A 22920-nucleotide genomic window follows, 5' to 3' on the forward strand; every position below is an offset into this window, starting at 1 on the left:
TTACACTAAGTTACCTTTAGGCAAGGTTATTTTCCTTTCAAATTGAACGTAACTTTTAGCAAATAACTCCTCCTCTCCTCCCACTCCCATGGAGGGGAGGAATGATGCTTTTGATATTGTGGCCCATTCGTAGATGTATCCTGAGGCCATTCACTTGGTTTACAGCTCTCTACAGATCACAGAACTGGTACCTACACTGTATTGCAATAAGTTTAAGATCAGAATTATCAGCATTTCACTTTATTTTTCACAATTAAGCATTGTCATCTGGTGAATTAACAAAATCAATGCCTAGATTAATAACATTCACAAGTTATAACAAGTGTTGGAACAGCTGCATCCAAAAATGTTTGTTCGAAACTAGTCATTTTGGGGATGCCACAATTTCTGATAATCCGTTTGGACCAAGTTCCACTAAGTTGATCAGATACAGACAATGAGGGACATCACTAGAAGAAACATATACACATTCCTGGACCTCTTTGCCGCAGAGTCCCTTGGCGAGAGAGTGTGTGGAGTAGGCAACTGACAGGGACGTTCTTCCGACCCTATCCTTGGCATTTATAACATCCAGCGCTGTATTTCGAATACAGCAGACAAGGAATGTGAACACATCTTCCTGAAAGTATAAAAGATTCATCTCAAAACTAAAATTATCCATCCATTTCTCTATAATTGACATACATAGCAGTGGGGATTTGGGGAAAAAGAGTGAAAATATGTGATTTGGGCAGCAGAGGTAATATACAGAGTGTTTCCGGGATGGTGTTACAAACTTTCAGGGATGATGGGGGAAGGGCACATGTATCAATTTTGGATAAGGAACCCTGGTCTGGAAATGACTGAGTCGAAAGTTATAAGCAAAAATAGTTGTGTGAAAATAGAATTGTAATTTCACAACACGTGCCCTCCTTCCCTTAACCTTTGGAACAGTCATGGAAAGATAGTATGGGCAGAGGTCTCCTACATTGGTACTTGACCCGATACAATCTGTGAGCTTGTCTACTGTTTCCATTGGCTCATCCGTATTCGAAAATCAGGTCTGCATATTCCGCTCTCGGGTATTCCTCCATTTCACTAGGACTGATCGACTGGACAATGCAACTTGTACACATACACTGTTGTCTATAGACGTGCAAATCAGGACCGACCATGTCCGTTACACATTACGCCATCTGCATTGCTTTAGTGTAGTTTCCTGTCCCCACCCCTCAGACAGCCCACTGAATGGAATACTGTAAGTAGACAACGTAAATAACGTCAGCTAAATACACATAAATAAGGTGTACTCTTGGTTTCACAAGTAAAGAACCTTCGTTGCAGGGTTGGGTTCAGGAAGCCATAAATCTGACTGACACGCTCCCCCAATTAGTGAAACTGTGAACAAAGATACCGCCAGGAGACCGCCGAGAATGCTGTGTTGTGAATTTTCCATTTTTGAAAGAATCCAACCAGTTGCAAAAGAAAATACATTTAAAGAGTCCAGCCAAGAGCAAACGTGGCAACAGCTTCCCCTGACTGGCCTGTCAATCACTGTCATCTGTGCAGAAGTGGTGTGAGGCCAGGGTTCTTTACTTGTGGAGCCGAGAGTACAGAGAAATAAAATTATTTCATTTCCACACAACTATTTTTGCTTGTAACTTTCGACTCGGTCATTTCCGGACCAGGGTTCCTTATCTCAAATTGATACATGTGCCCTTCCCCATCATCCCTGAAAGTTTGTAACACTAGCCCGGAAACACTCTGTATATACTTAAGAGCGTAAGTACAGTTTTGTGCATTGAAAAATTGACAATATGATATTTTTTCTCAGAGTACATAGTTGATACATGGTTGTAAATTAATACACAAAAAACTCTACACTTTCATTATATTAAAATAATTTTAAATTTTTTACCATAATTTAAATGCATAATGTAAGTATTCAAAATGGCGGCTACTCCATCATAATACAGATCTTGCTACCAGTGTAGCTCAGTCGACTAAGGCACTTGCCTGCCGATACTGGAGTTGCGCTGAAGCACGGGTTCAATTCCTGCTTGGGCTAATTACCTGGTTGGGTTTTTCCGAGGTTTTCCCTAACTGTAAGGCAAATGTCAGGTAATCTATGGCGAATCCTCGGCCTCATCGCCAAATATCTCACTATCACCAATTCCATTAATGCTAAATAACCTCGTAGTTGATACAACGTCATTAAATAACCAAGTAAAAAAATACTGATTTTCGTTCTTAACCAATTTTCAACATTTCCATGTTCTGTTATTTTCATTTTAAAATTGAGATATAGCTCTATAAGACTGACCATAATCAGTATATTTTTAATTTATGTAACAAATTTTCTAGATATTTTACCTTAAAATAATTTTTTTAGACAAAATAACAGAGTGTACATAGCTGATACATGGTTGTAAATTAATACACAAAAAACTCAATCTTTTCATTATATTAAAATATTTTTCAATTCCTTATCATGATTTAAATAATGCAGTTATTCAAAATGGCGGCTACTCCATCATAATACAGATTTTCAACATTTCCATGTTCTGTTATTTTCATTTTAAAACTGAAATATAGCTCTATAAGACTGACCATAATCAGATTTCTAGGCAAATAAGTATATTTTAAATTTATGTAACAATTTTCTAGATATTTTAGTTAAAACATTTTTTTTAGACAAAGTAACAGAGGGGGCTTGAGTCTGGTCACTTTGGTAGATAATGTACGCATATGTAAACATGCAAAAACAAATTTTTTTCATAAAATTCTGTTTAATAGTTTCAGAATTATCACTGATATGGATTTTCAAAATGTAGTTAACCGGAAGAGAGCATTGAAGATATAACATGCAATGTAGTACCATGAGCAGCATCTTGCACTAAAATTCATAACTTTAAAACTAATAAAATAAATATTATTTTAATGTACCGAAGTACATATGATATTTCCATGCAGATATTCTGCGTCATCATACGATGAAAGAGTAATGGAACGGAGAAAAATTCTCTCCGGCGCCGGGATTTGAACTCGGGTTTTCAACTCTACGTGCTGATGCTTTATCCACTAAGCGACACCGGATACAACTCCGACGCCGGTTAGAATCGTCTCAGATTAAGCTCCAACTCTTGGGTTCCCTCTAGTGGCCGCCCTCTGCACTACGTCATAGATGTCTATGAACACAGGACCGAAGTCCACACATGTGCTGAGGTGCACTCGATATGAGTGACTAGTTGGCCGGGATCCGACGGAATAAGCGCCGTCTTAAATCACGAAGTGATTTACGCATATCATATATATTATTTTAATGTACCGAAGTACATATGATATTTCCATGCAGATATTCTGCGTCATCATACGATGAAAGAGGGAACCCAAGAGTTGGAGCTTAATCTGAGACGATTCTAACCGGCGTCGGAGTTGTATCCGGTGTGGCTTAGTGGATAAAGCATCAGCACGTAGAGCTGAAAACCCGGGTTCAAATCCCGGCGCCGGAGAGAATTTTTCTCCGTTCCATTACTCTTTCATCGTATGATGACGCAGAATATCTGCATGGAAATATCATATGTACTTCGGTACATTAAAATAATATATATGATATGCGTAAATCACTTCGTGATTTAAGACGGCGCTTATTCCGTCGGATCCCGGCCAACTAGTCACTCATATCGAGTGCACGTCAGCACATGTGTGGACTTCGGTCCTGCGTTCATAGACATCTATGACGTAGTGCAGAGGGCGGCCACTAGAGGGAACCCAAGAGTTGGAGCTTAATGTGAGACGATTCTAACCGGCGTCGGAGTTGTATCCGGTGTGGCTTAGTGGATAAAGCATCAGCACGTAGAGCTGAAAACCCGGGTTCAAATCCCGGCGCCAGAGAGAATTTTTCTCCGTTCCATTACTCTTTCATCGAATAAAATAAATATTGAAATATATTGTTTCACCGAAATAAACTTTAATGGTTGCTGCATTTGAAAATAATATTGAAATGCATATAAATAATAAAAGTCAACAAATGTTAATTAGACTAGTTAGCACACGTTACATTTGTAATTGCCACACAAAACGTTTCTGAACGTGGCTTCCTATATTATCTCGTCTATCATCCCTAAAAATTTGTAACGGAGTCACAGAATTACCACGTATAACAGAGGTACTGATACGTATTTAATCTTTTTCGCTAATAGACATCCAAAATACTTTTTTTTTTTCGCTAATAGACATCCAAAATACTTTTTTCTATCTTCGTTTCCCCAAACTGCATTGCATTTATATGAGAAACAATAAAATACTATGATTGATGTTGTATGCAAAAGAAATTATTATTATTATTATTATTATTATTATTATTATTATTATTCATAGATACAGTACCGTAAGTTAGTTATTGATACAATAAAAACAATGAATTACGTAAAATATTACTGAAGCAAAGAAAAACAAGATGAGATATTGTAAAAGAGAATATGTAAACTTCAGTAATTATCAACAAGTATAATATAATATTACACAAATTGGCAGTTCACTATTAGTTGGGATCCTATTTTCATGTGAATAAAAATTTTTAATTTTGGTGTAAAAATTTGATTAATTTCGGTGTTATTTCGCACAAAAAAAATCAGCATTATTTTCACGTAGCCTATAGAAAAAACAACTTTTTCATTCTAGTCGTTTAAAATACATTATTGTATGTTCCTACAAAGGCTAGAGGTCTCTACCACCATCAAGGGAACCTTAAGGTTCCTTGTACATTTTAACAGTTTTCTATCCGAAATTCGGCATTTACATGTTGTGTAGAGAAATTTGTGTAACAGTTTGCCATCCTCTATGTGAATAATATATAAACTAATAAGGCATCACAAAACATTCAGGCTATTTCTACTTTTATGTTTAAAAATAAAGTCACTCGAAATCCAGTTTGAATATCAGATTCAAAATTTTGTATTGAAATAAGATTTGAATATTAAACTCTGAATTCTGTAGCTGTATAAACATCAGAGTTTGCCCATTTTAAATCGAAATTTCGTAAAAAAATTAGGCCTAATAAACTTTTCCTTCTTGAAAAACAACTGATTTGAAATAAATTCGTATACTAAAAACAAAAAATTTCATCACTTTAAACTTATGATATTTTGAGCTGGAAGGGCTTGAAACATAATATTTTTGCTCTTAATAGCAGAAAAACCGTATTTCACGAATCCGTGGTTTGCAAAAACTAGTCATCTTTAACTATTAGATTTTGATAAAAGGTTAAATAAATCAAAGTGCATCTTCGTTGTGCCAGGTCCATTCTGTGTGGAAGCCAACACATATCTGTCGAAAACTAAGATTCTCATTTAATAGGTACCGGCACTACTAACGTAAAATCAATGTTATTGTAAGCGTGTGAAACCTAATAACTAATACAATGGAAAGTTCCTGAACAGAGTCTGTTGTTAATTGACCTATCCCACGTACCTAACTTCTTGTGGGATATCTTATTCTCAGCTGGGATCACCTTGAAGAAAGGTGAGTTGAATTTGAAGCAGGGTTTGGTTTCCAGAGGCCTGGCACCAGTGTCTGGCCAGAGTTGCTTCTGGTAACTGGCACCATGATGCCTGTGGGGTTCAGGCACATCCTTTCTGCCACTAAAGTGCTGGCCCGCACCATGTGCACAGCTGCAATGCCGAACACCTTGTTCGCATAATAGCAGTTATTCCTCTTGAGTATTTCGGACATCACATGAAGTTCTTCAATTAGAAGATGTACTATCTAGCACAGGAGACATGAAGACAGACAGGCTTGAAGAGAGGAATATCTGCAGTACCTGTCCCAATCAAAAGACAGGAAAAACAACATAATTATAAGTATTCTAAATGTACGTTACCAATATCTTTGGAATGTTCGTACAAGATCTGCAAATCTTGCTCATAAAATACATATAACTGTTGTTGAGTAGGATTTTAGTGTATCTTTCGGGTTAAGGGTTTCAATAATCCAGAGGCCTTTGTAGGTTTTATACAACTTCAGAAACTAAAATAATTTGGTCATTATTTCACTTACTATTGTTTCCTATTATTTTTACGTTTCCAGTAGATCAGAAAAACCATCAGCTGTTAATTTTACGCTCTTAAAACAGCTATAATTCAAATTCCCGCGCTTTTCCCCTTGAATTCAAGTTATTTCAAGTGTCCTTTCAAGTCAAGTAAAAACGGACTCAACTTCACTTGAAACTTGAATTCAAGCCGTTACTTGATTTCAAGCGAACTTGAAATAGTTCACACTTTTCAAGTTCGTCGAATCAAGTAATTGAATTCAAGTTACTTGAAAAGTGTGAACGAGGCTTAACTGATGACGTCTATCTCATGACATCATCCCTTCTTCAATCTAGCCAACATAAATTCTCATAAACTTACTACCGATATCCTAGTCAAATAGACCCCATAAATTCTCAACTCACTACTCATAGACCCTAACCTAGCACCTAATCACGTATTAATAAATGCTTCGTTGGAATGAAATTCTCGTACTTTATTGTCGATATTCATTTTTTTTTCTTTTTTAGATCTTCATCTTCAGAAAATCTAAAAACATATAGCCTACTTTAGTTTTAGCACCGTAGTTTCCCCTACAATTGGACACACATTTATAGATCATAATTTAATGCGTATATCATAAAAGGTGTATATTTTAGCACACAATGAGTCAATTTTCAATACGCTGGATACACAATGCAATCGCCTCTACAATTCATTTTCATTTTAATCTCGACTCCATGCAAAGGCCTTGTAATCTAGGATTCTAGGTGGTATTGAGTAATTTCTGGAACAATAGTAATCATCTGATTGATATTCATAATTCAAATTAGCCCAAATTCCTGAGTTTGTAAAGTTGGTTGTATTGTTTAATAACGACCGTGGGCAACACCTATATGACGTCATCTGACATCAAATTCCTGAGTTGTAGAAGGTTGCCGCTAGGTGTCGGTGAATCCGGGAGATATTCAACATGGTTGTTGATTGTTACTGTGCACCGCGTTGTCCAGAATCCGTTATTTTGTTTAATACAATCTTATTCTACTTCTAAAAGTATCTTATTTTTATATATACACATATATTTGAAATAATGAAAATGATGAACATTTGAACAATAATTTTGATTATATGGCCGTATTATGAGCGGAACTGTCAGGCTGTCATTTGATTGTAAACCTACCTAGGCCTAATTTATTAAAGGTAAGAAATATACATAAGTGTTAATGCTTGGACATAATGTCTCAGGTTTGTAGGTTGTAACTAGATGCTTATTGTTGTTAGAAATATTTAACATGTGCCAGTACTGTACAGTACTACTATTTTTATAAAGAAACATTTGCTGAATGTGAGGTTATTTAAGATGATAGGTTGGACTGTTAAATTTTGCATGTTGAACATTTTTGGCACTGAAATGTTCAATAGCTAGTATTTCATAGTATACTTATATTTATAAGAACAGTGTTCACATGTCGTAATGTAGATAAACAGAATTGTAATTAAATTTTTAGCCTCTGGAGACATGTTTTCTAAGAAAAAGAAGAAGCCCCAGATTTCTCCACCAACAAACTTCGAACATAGAGTTCACACCGGTTTTGATAAACGAGAAGGACGTTACGTGGGTCTTCCCCTTCAGTGGGCAAGCATTGTTGGAAATAATCAAATACTAAAAAGTACAAATCGTCCACTTCCACTAGTGGACCCTTCAGAAATTACACCGACAGAAATATTAGATCTGAAGGTAAGTGACCAGTGCATTAGAAAAGTTGACTTGAGACCATAATACTGCCGCCAAATGTGAATGACATTAAAAAAGTTACGCTATTTTGCTTAGCTAAGCTTATCTTAGTATAGGCCTAGGCTAGTTCACATTTTACGCCCTGTTGTATGGAGTCACCACCCATATTATACTAGTAGTCCACAATAGAATTCTACTTTCTTGTAGCACTACACAAACTAAAATAAGAACAATATGTGAACATTAAGACATTTTAAGCTTTTTATTTCGAAAATTACCTCAGGTCAGAATAACTCATGCGGAATTCTTTCTGCTGAAATAATGTTTATTATTATTATTATTATTATTATTATTATTATTATTATTATTATTATTATTATTAACTTTGAATCATTGGTTTTTTTTCCTATCCTTAACTTTGTTTAATTACTTGCCATACTTCAAAATTTGTTTTTGGAATTCTGTTATGCATTTTTTCGACATGATATTTTCACTGTGCAGTTGTTTGTTTGGAATAAATTCTATAGTTGGTTGTGTTGTTAATTATTTTATAATATCAATTTTATATTTAGGGCCTAGTTACCTATGAAGAAAATTCTTATTATAGAGCCCACATCAGACTTCCAATCTTTTTGAAACATTCCATTACATTAAATTTTTTTTATCCATGACTGGTATCTAAACTGGTCTTTATTTCACCATCCTTAGCAACCTAAACGCAATGAATTTATTCACAGCAGTGAATTAAACGTTTTTAACTCAGCAGTGAATTAAACTTTTTTAATAATTTTCTCCATGAAAGTCAGCATATTAGTAACAAAATCTATACATTCATTCATTTATAACTTTCCCAGGTAATTAGCAAGGGACTGCCGGTCTTTTATTATCGCCACGATCTCATGCTTAAAATTCAGCAGCTCTTTGAGCGGCCTTGTGCTTAGCATTCGGCAGGTCTTTGAAATTTACTTATATTATTGTTTTCAATTTCTTATGCCGCCTCTCCAATCACTTGCCTCAATTTCAATGTTGCAACCAATAAGCTGCTTCCATTATAAAATGACATCTACTTGTCTAATCCATATGGACTAAAACCGAGATTGCAATGTCTTGTGCTGAAGACGAACATTAAGGTATGTGATTAAAATTATTATTAAAGAGTTATTATTAAGAGTTAAGAATGTCAACGTACTCGTATATGAAACAACAACAATAATAATAATAATAATAGCCATTTAACAATATAACTAACTAGTGCTTATTCTTATTGAGGAAGTAGATGTGACAATGTGACGCTTAGAGTGAAACCTACAGAGCAACAATTGGTCAACAAAATTATGTTTTAAAAGCACGCCGCACGTTATTGTATGATGCCGGCACGTTAAGCATGAGGCCGCAGCAATTATACAAGGTATGTAACAAGGCTAATGAGTTAGTTGGGAGGATATCTAAGTGACGCGAGGCCTAGGATCTTAAATCTTTGAAATCTTTTCACATACGCCTTGGCTACATGTTGCTTAGATATTCCCTCAACTAATCCACTAAACTTGTGACAAGTCCTGTAAAAGACAGATGGTCCCTTGCTAATTACCCCTCTTCACAAACAACACATTACAAAGAAAGACCTACAATTTAAAATTAAATTTAGTTACCAGTAATGGATAAAATATTCTATAGACCTTCCACACAGGAGTAAACAGATTTTATGCGCTTGTGGAAATTATCACCCTTGACTTTGCCTCGGCTGCTAAACTTTCCATTCACGGATAAAATCTAATTTTACCCTTTTATAATATAAATTAGTATTATTTCGTCTTCTTCTTCCTATCACGTATTAAGCCTATGGCAGTCTCACTTCATTGTTTCAGCGGACGGCCCAAAGATCTTGGGGATTCTTTTATTATAGGATATCGCTTAATTTTCGTCAAGTTTGACAAACGATTCTGACGTCACAACATGGCCGACGTAAACCAACACGATGAGTAAATAAAACTCACTGAGATATCACCTTAACTAACCCACTAACCTTCTCACATACGTCGACCACATGACATCACCCCATTCTCCAATCTAGCCAACATATATTCTCATAAACACACTACCTATATCCTATAGTCATATAGACCCAGATCTTGTTCCTAAAAGGTGGTAATTTAATGCTTGAGGTGGTATCCTTGTTCTAGGCATCCTGAGAATATAAGAATTCTATTTCTGTCTGTAATTTTGAATTTTATCTAAAATTGGTTCAATATTTAATTATTTTAAAAATTCTAATTTTTCTTCTTGTCTAATCGAGTATAGCGAGCAGTTCTTCTTAAAAACTTCAGTTTATTAGCAGTGATTCGATATTCATCACATTTACCTATGATCCAAGTTTCATTTTCATGCATGGGAACAGGTCTTGCCAATGTTTTATAGGCTTTAATTCTTGTATGTTTTTGGATAATTAAACCGAGGGGAGAGTGGTATGAGATGAGGAATACAGTTTCTAATTTTTTTCTTAGTAATATACACAAACAGCACTGAGTTCTTATCAAATGAGGGCTTTGCCAGTACAATCTTGGTGGCCATATTTAGGTTTCAGAGAATGTAAAACTATATCATTAAGTTGAAATGAAATACCGGTAAGCATTTATTGATATCTATTCACACGATATTACTATATGAATACAGTGGAACTTCAATTATCATTTCTTTTAACTGCAGTCTGCTGTTTTGTGGTGTTATGAATCACGTGGTCGGATTTATAACTCAAGAAATGACATTGTGACAGTAGAATAAAATTAGTAATGAACTTATAATATGAGTGACCTAGTGAAGGTCGTTGTCTTCTTACAGATAATGGTGTAGTTTTATTTTATTCCAAATTTCACCAAAGAAGAGTGCTACAATATTATAAAAATAGTTAAAAAATGGTTAAGAGATCTAGAAATATCACTTCCTAGTGATTTAGAGACAGATAAACGAATTGTGGACATAACCCATAGATAAAAACGTCCTCATATAATGATTGTTGTTATTGTTTAATCAACTGTCCGAAGACAGGTCTGGACCCCACAGGTGACACTCGCTCATGAGGCAACTAGGTCAAGAGATAATGGGGTAAAGTGGTCAGTTCCTTTCTCCTTCCATTGGACACATCACTGACTAGTTACTGTACATATTACACTAATCAGACTTCAGGTGTATACAAACAATTGTTCTTTCTCTAACACATCGTCAAGTGAGATGTACTGCCTGATAATAGATGTACATATTCAGCCAGAACCTCAGTCAGAGGTAAATATAATGGTTAATAATCTGAAAATGCTAGATGAACTTTTGTTTTTAATTTGTTGATTTTACAATGCTTTATCAACTACAGTGGTTATCTTGGATCTGAATCAAGCGAAGATGATAATGCCAGTAAAATGAGTCCAGGGGCTAGCATTTACTCTTAATGGGTTGAGGGAAAATTTTGGGGGAAAAAACTTGTCCCAACCAGGATTAGAACTCGGGCCCACTTGTTTCACAGTCAGACATGCTGTTATTCCTCAGTGATGAATGCCAGACGAACTGTAATCGATTAAATTTAATCATCATCATCATCATATTCATCTTGTCAAATAAGAAACCCGTTACAGTCTGAGAAAGTGATTTTCATGCCATCTTAACAACAACAACAACAACAACTTAATAGGCTACAATCATTTCTTTTTATAATTTGTAACCTGTCAGGAAATTCGTTTGCATGTGGGTTGAACTTTCGAAAAAAAAGTTATGGCTATAACTAGAGACGAGAATTTCATCCACTATAAAATCCCAAAATATGCATGCATTCATGCACTATCAAACTATGAAACATGCACGATCAAGCAAAAACTATATTAAAACATGCACTTTCATTTTTGTTCCAAATTTCTTATCTCACTTGACTTTTCTTTTTTACACAGTTAAGTTCCTGCTCTTTTCAGTCAATATGTTTTTGTAAACAGAGAATGACCTCTCTACATCGCAAGAAGTTATGGGTGCAAACTTGAATGAACCTTTTTCTGTTACTTAGTTTTTTTTTTCCTTTTCCTTTTTCAGTCCTTATTCCTGAAGCTAAATGAGGTTCATAAAAATCGAGAAACTGAGGTGTCCACTCAAAACCATTAAAACATGCATTTAAACTGAATATAATGTATATTATATGCATGATTATACTAAAAATTGCTTAAATATGCATTATACATGTTTTTATCCCCAAAAAGGCCAAAACATGCAAATATGGACGAAAAAAGTACACATATTTGGAACCAGAAATAATGAAATGGATAAGTACTAAGTTTGAGCTGTGTCTTATGTTCCTATAAAAACATGCATTTGCATGGAATTCTCGTCTCTGCTTAGGTTTAAATTACTTGCTTATTGTTTTGATGAACTTACTTCATGGCACGCATTCCATTTTTTCAATCCGCTTACATCAAGATCATTCAAAATAGTCCCTTGGAATGTTATGATTGCTTCCTAACATTGTGGTAGATTTTGGATGCTGCTTAATTCTTCTTTGAAGTTTAGGTGTCGGATGCATTGAGTGACAGCTGTATTCAGACCATTTAACATTGCAAAAAGTTGACCCCAAAGTGGATTTTTCACGTTCGGGAAAAGATCATAGTCAGGTGGATTCATGTCCAGACTGTAGGCTAGCTAGTGAGTGTTTCTCACTTATAATCAGTCATATGCCATTCACTGGCTCAGCAATTTTCGGTCTTGCATTATACAGACTCCAATAGCTGCAGTTGGTTCTGGCGAATTTTTGAGCGCAGTTTCCTGTGGTTATGTCTGCACATGTTATCTGTGTCTTCTTTCAAACATTGACAACAATTACCTCTGTAGTGAAGTCCGGTGATGATTTCGGCCTTCCAGTGTGTTGATTGTCTTCTGTAGCAATATGACTTTCTCAGACACATCGAGACCATCAAGAAATGGTACTGCAATCTACTGTAGAGTCACCACACACTTCTTTTAAAGTGATTCATAAATTCCCAGTGGCCTACATCCACGTAAAGTTTCTATTTCAATGAATGATCTTTGATCTCAGACAATGACATGACCTGAGTGATTTCCGTCATCCATTTCAATCGTGTATACACAAAAAAAAAGTTTTTAAGCAATTTAATTGAACTTGCACAGAATTGTTCGGAATAACTCTCACTATTAACGCAATAAATAACAACCACTCATATCTTGGATATGGGAGCACATGCGCAGTGTGCATTACTTCTGGGATTGCCCTTGTAGTTTGCGAGAATGAATTAACGACATTAATTGAACTTTCACTGTATGACCTACTAATGTTTAGTCTTCCTTTAAATAATTTATAGTAAGAAACCAACTCCTTTATTAACAATAAATTAAGCTGCCTCATTTTGGAGATGCTATATACAGGGTTATTCACGAGGATTTACCGTCCTTTACGGAGCTTATTTCTGGAGAAATTTTGAGCAGAAAAGTCATATAAACATAGTTCCTATAGTTCCTGTTCTCAATATTTTCAGAGTTACACTAATTTAAAGTTGTTTGTAAAATACGTTTTTTCTCTAGTTTGAAGGTAAAAGAATAATACAAATAGAGAATGAACCATTCAGAAGTATCATTTCTTTAATTGGCAAGAATTACGAAGCTAAAAATGTGCTGTGAACTCCTTAGTTGCTTTGTACAGACATCTTTTTCTATTTTTAACTAGAAAATTACATTATTCTTACTCACTTATCACAACAGTTATTACAAATCACACCACTTCCACCAACTTAATTATTTGCAGTTCAATTTTGCATCCTAATTTACAGTCTTGGAGAGTTTACGACACATTTTGAAAAATGTCCTCGTCCGCTTGAGTACACTTGGCCACACACTTGTGAATGGCACTCGACGCGCTACGTAACTGCATACGGCTATCTTTGATTTCCTTAGCGCTCGCACTGGCTGCTGACTGCACGCTGACCAAGATCACGCATTCACAGCAATGCATTCCAATAACGAAACGTAACTCTGTAAATATTGAGAATATGACCCATTTTATATGGCATTTTTTGCTCAGAATGTTTTCAGAAATAAGCTCCGTAAAGGACGGTAAATCCTCTTGAATCACCCTGTATGTACAGTGTACTAATCAGTTAATTCTAGTTTAATAATTTTCAGTAAAAATAAATTAAAGTTATTTCCAAAAAGCTGTCCTATGACTAGGGTATTTGTAATGTACATAATACTGTACATATGACAACAGTGCAGTAAGCAAATGATTATGTATGGCACCAATTGTGGTTTATAATTTCCATTTTTTCTTTCTGTTTAGACTATAGTCAGAGGAGATCCAAGACTTAATGGCATTCCAAAAACTTCCAATGTTGCACGTTCCAACTCATTACGTTCATCCAGTCCTCCAAGGTTACGAAGGGACTACAGATCCAATGCAAATGTCCCACCTTCTGTTCCTGAAGGAGAGGTGATGACAGCTCCTCCTCATCAGTATCCCAGTAATCGACGTGACCCTCGAGACTCGGCTTATGTAAGTACTTGCAGCAGCATTTGAATTACAAAAAACTTTAATAAACACTTTTTGAGAAAACCTACATAAACAAAGAAGGTGAAACTGTAGCTTGTTATGATGGCCTTTTTTGTTTTTCTTCTTTCAAAAATGGCCATAATTCATGATTTTTCTGTAACTGAAATTATTGAAAAATGGCGGAAAAACACAATTTAAGTTTCTAACAAACTCCAAATTTTAAGAATGACTAAAAGTGTATAAGTAACTTAAAAAATGTAACACAAATTATACTTCTGCTTGTGTACCTGCCCACCAAAAAAAACATATATGCTTGGCATACCAAAAGCCTGAACAAACCAAACCCAACCTGTCACTTATCCTTTCCGTCTCTGTATTTTTTTTTTTATTTTGTTATTTAATGATGCTATATCATCTACGAGGTTATTTAGCGTCGATGGGATTGGTGATAGTGAGATGATATTTGGCGAGATGAGGCCGAGGATTCGCCATAGATTACCTGACATTTGCCTTATGGTTGGGGAAAACCTCGGAAAAAACCCAACCAGGTAATCAGCCCAAGCGGGAATCGAACCCGCACCCGAACGCAACTCCAGGTCGGCAAGCAAGCGCCTTAGCCAACTGAGCTATGCCGGTAGCTCCGTCTCTTTATCTACCAAAAAAACGTACATGCATGGTACACCAAAAGCCTGAACAAACCGAAGCCAACCTGTCACTTATGCTTTCCATCTCTGTATCTACCAAAAAACGTACATGCAAGACATACCAAAAGCCTAAACAAACCGAACCTAACGTGTCAGGAAACTAACATTGTTCCTTTACTATATTTACAGCAATACGAGTTGTATTTTTTTAACATAATACCCAATGTTGTCCTATGGCAACTTCGCAATTATTTATACTGTATCATCGTGTCAACAATAGAAACTTATTTTCAGAATACCAGTAAATGAGAGCATTAAAGAAAAGGAAATTTTCACTTTTAAAAGCAATTAATTTATATTCCCAATTACAGTGGCGTGCCCACGGGGGCTAAGGAGGATCAAGTCCTCCCCAATTAAAAAAGAAAAGGGGGGTAAGGAAGAGAGAAAGCAGAAAGCTTTTTAATGCCTTGATGTGTCTATCTGTTATTGTGGAAAGTGTGTGATCTTCAAAACATTTGTTTTTAAACAGGCCTGTATGATGTGAATGGGCTTTTACAACATACTATTTTTTTTTTTAAAGCTCGAACTTTGGTTAATGTTCAAAGTTGTGTGACTGTTATTTGAAACTTGTCTGATAGCTCCAACAATTCCAACCATCAATACTTCATTTAAGAATAGCCTATAGCTATATAGCTTCAATGTTGCTGCATGATATTGATTATTATAAATAGCCCCTACCCAAGCTATATTTCTGTCTGAGACCAATTATTAAACTTAATTTCAAATTGACTAATTATGTTTGTTAATCATTGACAATAATCATATTCTTGCTACCTGTAATTTAACATTGGTAGCTTTTAAAACATTAGTAAAAGTTTGTTTTCACGTTATGAAATAAAGAAGTACAGGCTATACCAAATTATGTCAAATTGTACCAAAAAAATCAATTTACGTGTCAACATACGGACCATTTAAGATTGTACCATATCCATACAATTGTGCAAAAAGTGATAACACTGTGTTGAAGAGTTCATCTTGCATAATTTCCTTTGAATGGGTTCTTGTTTGATTTTAGTTTTATATTGTTAATAAAAAAGCACAGAAAGAACAATAATAGTTGTGGTAATACAATAACAATGACAACAATAATAAAACAACAAAAACAATTACAATATAATAAATTTAGGGTAGGTGTCAATCCATCTGAAAATGACTGTGTTACAACATTAAAATGCATTTAAAATATGTCGACCCGTCTGAAATGATTATGTTACACCATTAAAATGTTGAAAAGGATGATCAACAAGCCAATAACATTAACGATGAAAAGAAGTCTATTTACAATCCATGTATTCCTCACTTCAGTGAGCGATACAAAATGAATATTAATACATGGGAATAGAAAGGACTTCTTTTTGGCACTAGGGGAACTTTATTTAAGTTAACCAAAACCATTCTCCTTTCTCTTAAATTTTCTAATGAAGACATTAACAAACTTTGTGTAACGGTATTGAGCGATTCATTATCCATTTTACACACTCACTTGTATAACACTATGTAATATTATTTACTTCATTTCATTATTTTTGGTATGAAATAACTTTCTTGATATTTTGGAATATAATACCCTGCTCCTGATGTCCCATTATTGGGATTTAGAGATCCATCTGTATAAATTTGAAGGTGATCTTTATATGTGCTGCAGAGTAGTTCCATGGCATCTAACTTAAGAATGTACGGAGGATCGGTTTTGGAATGATTTCCTGGAATTCGTATGCTATGTTCTGGAATCACCCATTTCCATGGAGGAATTTCGTTCACAACTGGAGTTTTAGCTTTTTAGTTTTTAGTTCATCCTCCTCCAGTCTTGACACTGAATTGCTAGCTATTGATGCTGCTCTTCAGTGTATTACTCAAATTTCTGAAAAATTTATTTGCATACTTACTGACTCCATCCCATTGTGGAATCCTGGGAAACGAGAATGCGGATGCTTTAGCAAAGAAGGGCAGCACTGCTACTTACAGACCTGTTACTAAATCTACGTATTACTCTGTGAAAAGATTTATTAAATCTACATACTTAGACTTCAACAAACAAAATTTGATAACACAGTCACAAGGGAAAAAATGGAACTCTCTGCATCAAAATCCACAGTTAATTCCCGATTTACCACGAAAATCGTCTGTAGCTGCATTTAGATTGGCAACAGGCCATGATTGTTTGGCCAAACACCTGCATAGAATTGGAATATATCAGTCCCCTAACTGTCCATTGTGCAGCTCAAACCAAGAAATGGATTCGGAACACCTCAAAATCTGTGCTTCAGTGGCTGGCCATGATAATATCTTTGAAAAATATTGGAGTGTAAGAGGTCAAATGACTTTATTGTCAAACGCCTGGCATTAGAAAACAACGACAACAACTTACTGACTCCAAGGGGGCTATATTTAATATAATTGAATATGTACCAAACCTATATGCACATAGAATTATTCCAATTCAGAAACAACTAAGTAAACTAAAAGAGCTCCAAAAGGAAATAACATTTCAATGGATACCTAGTCATTGTGGTATACCTGGAAACGAGAAAGTCGATAAATTTGCAAAACAGGCAACATATTTGCAACCAAGACCTCTTCAAGTGATATCTCTATCCATTGCTTTTGCTTCAGTAAAGTCTCATTTTACAAACCTATGGATCAACAATTGGCTCTCTTCTGACAAAGGAAAAATTTTACAATCTGTTCAAAAGAAACCAAATGACCTGGAAATGTACAAAAACTTGCCCAGACATATTGAAACATTTTTAACAAGAGCTAGAACAGGTCACATTGTCACTCAATTGTACCTACACCGTTTTCACATTTCTGATAATCCTAATTGTCTGTGGTGTAATAATCATGATAAAGATCTGGAACACATTCTTCTATACTGTGCATCCATAAACCACAAAAGAAGTAAATTAAAATCATCAGTACCGGTTGCAGAAGACACAGCCCTTCAGTATATATTGAATACACCCCAACTCTGGCTACTAACAACAGGCATCTATAATGAACACCGATGAAAATACCCCTCATTTTTCGTAAAAAAAAGAACAACTGAATAGACTACAGTGGACTATATGTTGTCAGCAAACAGCTGGATACCTTAAGAAGATTGATTGATTTCATTATTTTTCATTGTGCTTTCATCTCATGTTTCTCCAAAATCAAATTGTACTTTATTTTTGAAGAACTTTGCAGTAAAATTAAAAAAAAAAGAGATATATTCAGATTTTTTTTTTTAGGTGAAGCCTGGTATCAGAGATGGGTCTCCAGCTGAGTGGAATCAGGGCCATGAAGTCAGGTCACCAATAAACCCACCAGGACAAGAGGTACCTGAATATAGAGGTCTGCCACCATACTACCAGAATCATGTAGTCAATGGCAATTTACCTCCGCAGGTAAGAATCTTAGCAAGTTATTATTTATTTGTATTTTGGATTTGTTCGATCCTCTGACCACAATATAAGGACATACAGTAGGGACAACAAGTATATTTTGCTGCAACAAATTCCGAGTATACTTGTCACGAAACTGAATTTACTACATTTAATCTCCACCAGACAGTTCTGCATAAATATACAGTAAAACCTCAATAAGACGCGCCCGCTTATTACACTATCCCGTGTAATACACTTTTTTTTGTCCAGTCCTTGCACATTTCATATATAATGCCTTTATAAAATACCTCGTTTATTGCGCTCAATTCCCACATAATATGCTGATTTTGTGGAATATTTTCGATGTAATTTTCAGCAATGTACTGTAACAGCAATGAAACATTTTGGCTATTGAACTTACTGGTGCCATTAACCTGAAAAGTATTGGTATTCAACTCTTTACCTGCGCATTTAAACCTTCATACTATACAATACCCAATCTGTATGACTTGAGGCTTTCCTGGCATTTGATGTAGAATAACTCTTCTTGGGTTCTCAGCCAGGTGAGTTGGAGATTTGCTTCCAAGCTTTCGACGACTAGCTCTGCCATCTTCTTCAAATAATGAAGAAGATGGCAGAGCTAGTCGTCGAAAGCTTAGACGCAAATCTCCAACTCAGCTGGCTGAGAACCCGAGAAGAGTTATTCTAATACCCAACCTTCTTGTTACGCTCTCTTATTGGACCCTTTACCTGCACAGCTTACAGTTACAATAATCCACCCTCTTGCTAATCCTCTCTCTCTCAAGCAACATTCCTCACTCGACCGTAATAAAATTCTGGAAATTTTTGCTGGTCAGTTTGTTGTCCTTGTGTATTGAAGTGTCTGTGAGTATGATTACAATGCGTGTTAAACGAAAAATGCTTTCTGTATCGGAAAAATTGGAAATCTTACGAAATTACGATGAAAACAGTACTCTTCATCAGAAACAGCTGTCTTATTCATTAGGAATCCCATCATGGACATTAAGAACGATAATAAAAAATCGCGACTCGATCACTGCAGTTGCGACGTCGGGAGGATGTAAGCGCAAGAGAGTGAAGTGTGGTAAACATGAGGACTTGCAGAACACGCACATGGTAAACAACTATAAATGACTCTTTTCGAAAGAATTAAGTACCGTACATACATACAGTACAGTAATTACATAATAGAGTAATACTGTATTACCTTTCATGAATCATGTATTTCAGTAAAGAAGAATGCTAATAGATACTGTATATAAGTCAAAATTAGTATACCCGCCTAATATGCAGTCTTGGTTAATACGCGGTTTACACACGGTCCCTTAAACAGCGTCTTATCGGGGTTTTACTGTATGTAAAAAGCTGACAGGAATGGCATAAGTTAATACTAACTGACAAATGAGGATTACAATCGATAACGGATCTATCAGACAGTTAAATTATTGTTGATTGATGTCATGTGATTGTTGTTGTTGTTGGTATGTAATCCTTATTTGTATTTACTAAAACTATAATGTATTACTGCATACCTACTTATGAACCCTTTTGTATGTTATTCATTTTTTTAACACAAGGCAAAAGAATGGGGACATGTTGTTGTTGTTGTTGTTGTTGTTGTTTTTGTTTTCTAAGCCAGGCATTTGACAATAAAGTCTTTTGACCTCTGCACTCCAATATTTTTCAAAGATATTGTCATGGTCAGCTACTGAAGCACAGATTTTGAGGTGTTCCAAAACCATTTCTTGATTTGAATTGCACAATGGGCAGTTAGAGGACTGATTATTCCAATTCTATGCAGGTGTTTGGCCAAACAGTCATGGCCTGTTGCCAATCTAAATGCAGCTACAGACGATTTGCGTAGTAAATCGGAAATTAACTATGGATTATGATGCAGAGAGTTCCATTTTTTCCCTTGAGATTGTGTTATCAAATTTTTCTTTGTTGAAAACCATAGTAATCATTATTGTCATATGTAAACATTCTGAAATATTCACTAATTGATGGTAAACTTCAAGCCACTGATTTATGCTTATGTTGGCAGTATTTAACCATGTTTTAGCATGTAATTAGGTTACAGAAGAGATCATGGTAAGGCGATATTGCTGCTGTAAATAAAAAATGAAGATGGAAAAGAGATCATGGGATCTTTTTAGATGAAGTGCGGATGTCAGCAATGAATATAATTACTTTGACTTGCTAGTGACATTATATTAGTAATGTATATTATTAAATGCCAGTAACGTACTTACATGATGATTTGTATTGTTTACAGTAATATTCATAGTGATTTGGCTTTCAAATTGGAATTAACATAGATATTAAAATATCAGACTATATCGGTTGAATAGGATGTCTCTAAATAAGTGAAACCAAACCAAACCTAGGTTATGTAAATACTCGACTATCTCTAACAGTAGGTATTATGTGGTAAGATATTCTAAAAGAAATGAATACAAAAAAATTAACAACTCGAGCTGGTATTTTTGCAGTGAACAGTGACATTTCATATGTATATTCATATTATTATGTAAATTAAGACCATTGATTAACTTTACAACTTTTGTACCGTGTTAACTTTTAGAAAATTACCTGGCTGATTAGTTTCGAAGTGTTATTCTTCATTGTCCAAAGGCTAGTGAAGGTCCCACACTATCTTCTGGTTTCCTATTGTGATGGGGTGTGTTTATGATTGTGTCGAAAAGGGTGTGTGTTTTGAAATAGAGTTGAGTGTTCAGGATGTGCTGGGGGTGTGTTTTTGTATGTTTCTAAATTTCGTATTGTTCTAGTGTGTCAAATTTCTGATTTTTTGACTGAATGTGTAGTATTTTCATGTTGGTGTCTATGTTGCTGTAGTTGTGATTGGAGTTTGTGATGTGCTCTGGTGTAGATTTTGGATCATAGGCGTATACTTATTTAGTTATATGTGATAAGAGTTGAAGTAGATAATTATTAGTCCCACTTAGTACATCTAAGCAGTTAGCTCTACAATTAGTACATCAGTTGCACAGTGAACACATACTTTCAATTGTAATAGGTTACTCTAAATTCTTGTTCATTCATTAAATATTTCCTTAGTGTATGTATTTTACAACATATTATGATTCAAGACGAAATACAATGACCATGAAGAATTAGATGGGCACATTCCTTTGTTAAAATTTCACACATGACTTCAAATGTCATTGCCAAAGTAATTAATCACTTATACTTAGTTGCATTGACAAAATGAAATGCAATATTGAATAGTGATGTTTTATTTGTGATGTATTCATCACTTTATCTTTATGAAAAATATATTACAAAAATTAATTTTTGTAAATGGTATCAGCAGTCCATCCATGGTGATTTAAGTAGTCTTCTTGAGAAAAGGGTGGTGGAACTCTGTGAAGAATATATTATGGGGGATGGGAAGATGACTACTGTCCAGCGCATGGGAATTTTCTCATTTTTAACCTCTTGTCGTCCAACTTTAAGATATTCAAGGCATAAGTGGATTCAAAGAAAAATTATGTTAAAGACATAATTATTAACATATTTCTCGGTTCCGTGGCAAAAAATACAACAAAAAGGTGCCAGAAAAAAGCACTGGTTTTATCTCAGTTGTTATATTAATACCCAAAATGACCATTATCAGAACTAAGAATTATCATCATTTAATTCGAGAAAAATTCGTTCCGGCACCAGGAATCGAACCCGGGACATTTCAGCTCTGTAATTACAACGAGAGGAGTTCGGCCAGCACCGTGGATCGTGTCCCGGCATAGCTCAGTTGGAAAGAGCACTCAGCACGCAGAGCTGAGAGGTCCCGGGTTCGATTCCCGGTGCCGGAACGAATTTTTCTCGAATTAAATGATGATAATACACATTGGCTACTTCATAATAGTCGTGTAATATTCAATGAGGTAGGCGAGACCTCATATATAATGAATATGTGATGTAGAACTCAGAATATTCATACAAAATATTGGAAAAAACTGGAAGATGATATGCAGTCATTCTCGCATAATTATTAAATCCTATTTTTTTAAAGAGATGATAAACTCAGAATTTTATGTTACTTCAATAATATAGACTTCACTTTGGGGCAAATTAATCGAGGAAGAAAGTAGTTACTTCAGTGTATATGCTGTCAATTATTTAATGGCTGAAATTCATAATATCTTTGATAATTACATTGAAAGTCGTAAGATGGTCTCTTGAGTTCAGTATGTATTTTTTAATAGAAGGTTAAAGGTACAGATAAGGTATGGTAAGAATCCTCAACTAGTAACAAATTCCATGATTTGTTCTGTGTGTGCATACACAATATGTTAATAGTCAGTCTCTCCTAAAAATAATTAATATTTGAAGTTTACCACAAGAAACGAAGAAATTCCAACAGCAGAAAATAATAATAATCATAATACTGTACTCCAACCACGAGAAAGTCTCCAGGGAATGAAGGAAAGCGGGATGATGCTGTGAATGAATGTTGGTGTCATAAGATGTCATAAGGTCACACACGTGGGTACTCTTATCTCTATTGGCTAGCTCTCACAGCACAAACCATAACATTGATACA

General features: G+C 35.1%; 1 protein-coding gene, 1 long non-coding RNA gene and 1 other non-coding gene across 5 annotated transcripts in view; 2 read left to right on the forward strand and 1 right to left on the reverse strand.

Moving 5' to 3' along the window:
- Positions 1-224: 224 nt before the first annotated feature.
- On the reverse strand, positions 225-6898 carry LOC138701390 (uncharacterized). 2 transcript variants are annotated; one of them, XR_011332538.1, is made up of 3 exons: positions 6037-6887; positions 5452-5800; positions 225-619 (listed from the first exon to the last, which is right to left on the reverse strand). It is a non-coding gene; the product is annotated as an uncharacterized lncRNA (long non-coding RNA). The 2 variants fall into 2 exon arrangements; XR_011332537.1 differs by having other exon boundaries at positions 5452-6898.
- Positions 6899-6953: 55 nt separating this feature from the next.
- Positions 6954-22920, forward strand: part of mbt (serine/threonine-protein kinase PAK mbt) — a 68151-nt gene continuing 52184 nt past the window's right edge. For both annotated transcript variants that reach the window (XM_069828241.1, XM_069828242.1), the window contains exons 1-4: positions 6954-7208; positions 7517-7746; positions 14057-14269; positions 18201-18356. In XM_069828241.1, coding sequence (XP_069684342.1) covers positions 7528-7746; positions 14057-14269; positions 18201-18356 — 588 coding nt within the window. In that variant the 5' untranslated portion in view covers positions 6954-7208; positions 7517-7527. The remainder of the gene's footprint in view (positions 7209-7516; positions 7747-14056; positions 14270-18200; positions 18357-22920) is intronic.
- Positions 22113-22189, forward strand: TRNAC-GCA (transfer RNA cysteine (anticodon GCA)). Its single transcript has one exon. It is a non-coding gene; the product is annotated as a tRNA-Cys (tRNA).

Source organism: Periplaneta americana, chromosome 6 (genome assembly GCF_040183065.1).
Source record: "Periplaneta americana isolate PAMFEO1 chromosome 6, P.americana_PAMFEO1_priV1, whole genome shotgun sequence".
NCBI classification, from domain to species: Eukaryota; Metazoa; Arthropoda; class Insecta; order Blattodea; family Blattidae; genus Periplaneta; species Periplaneta americana.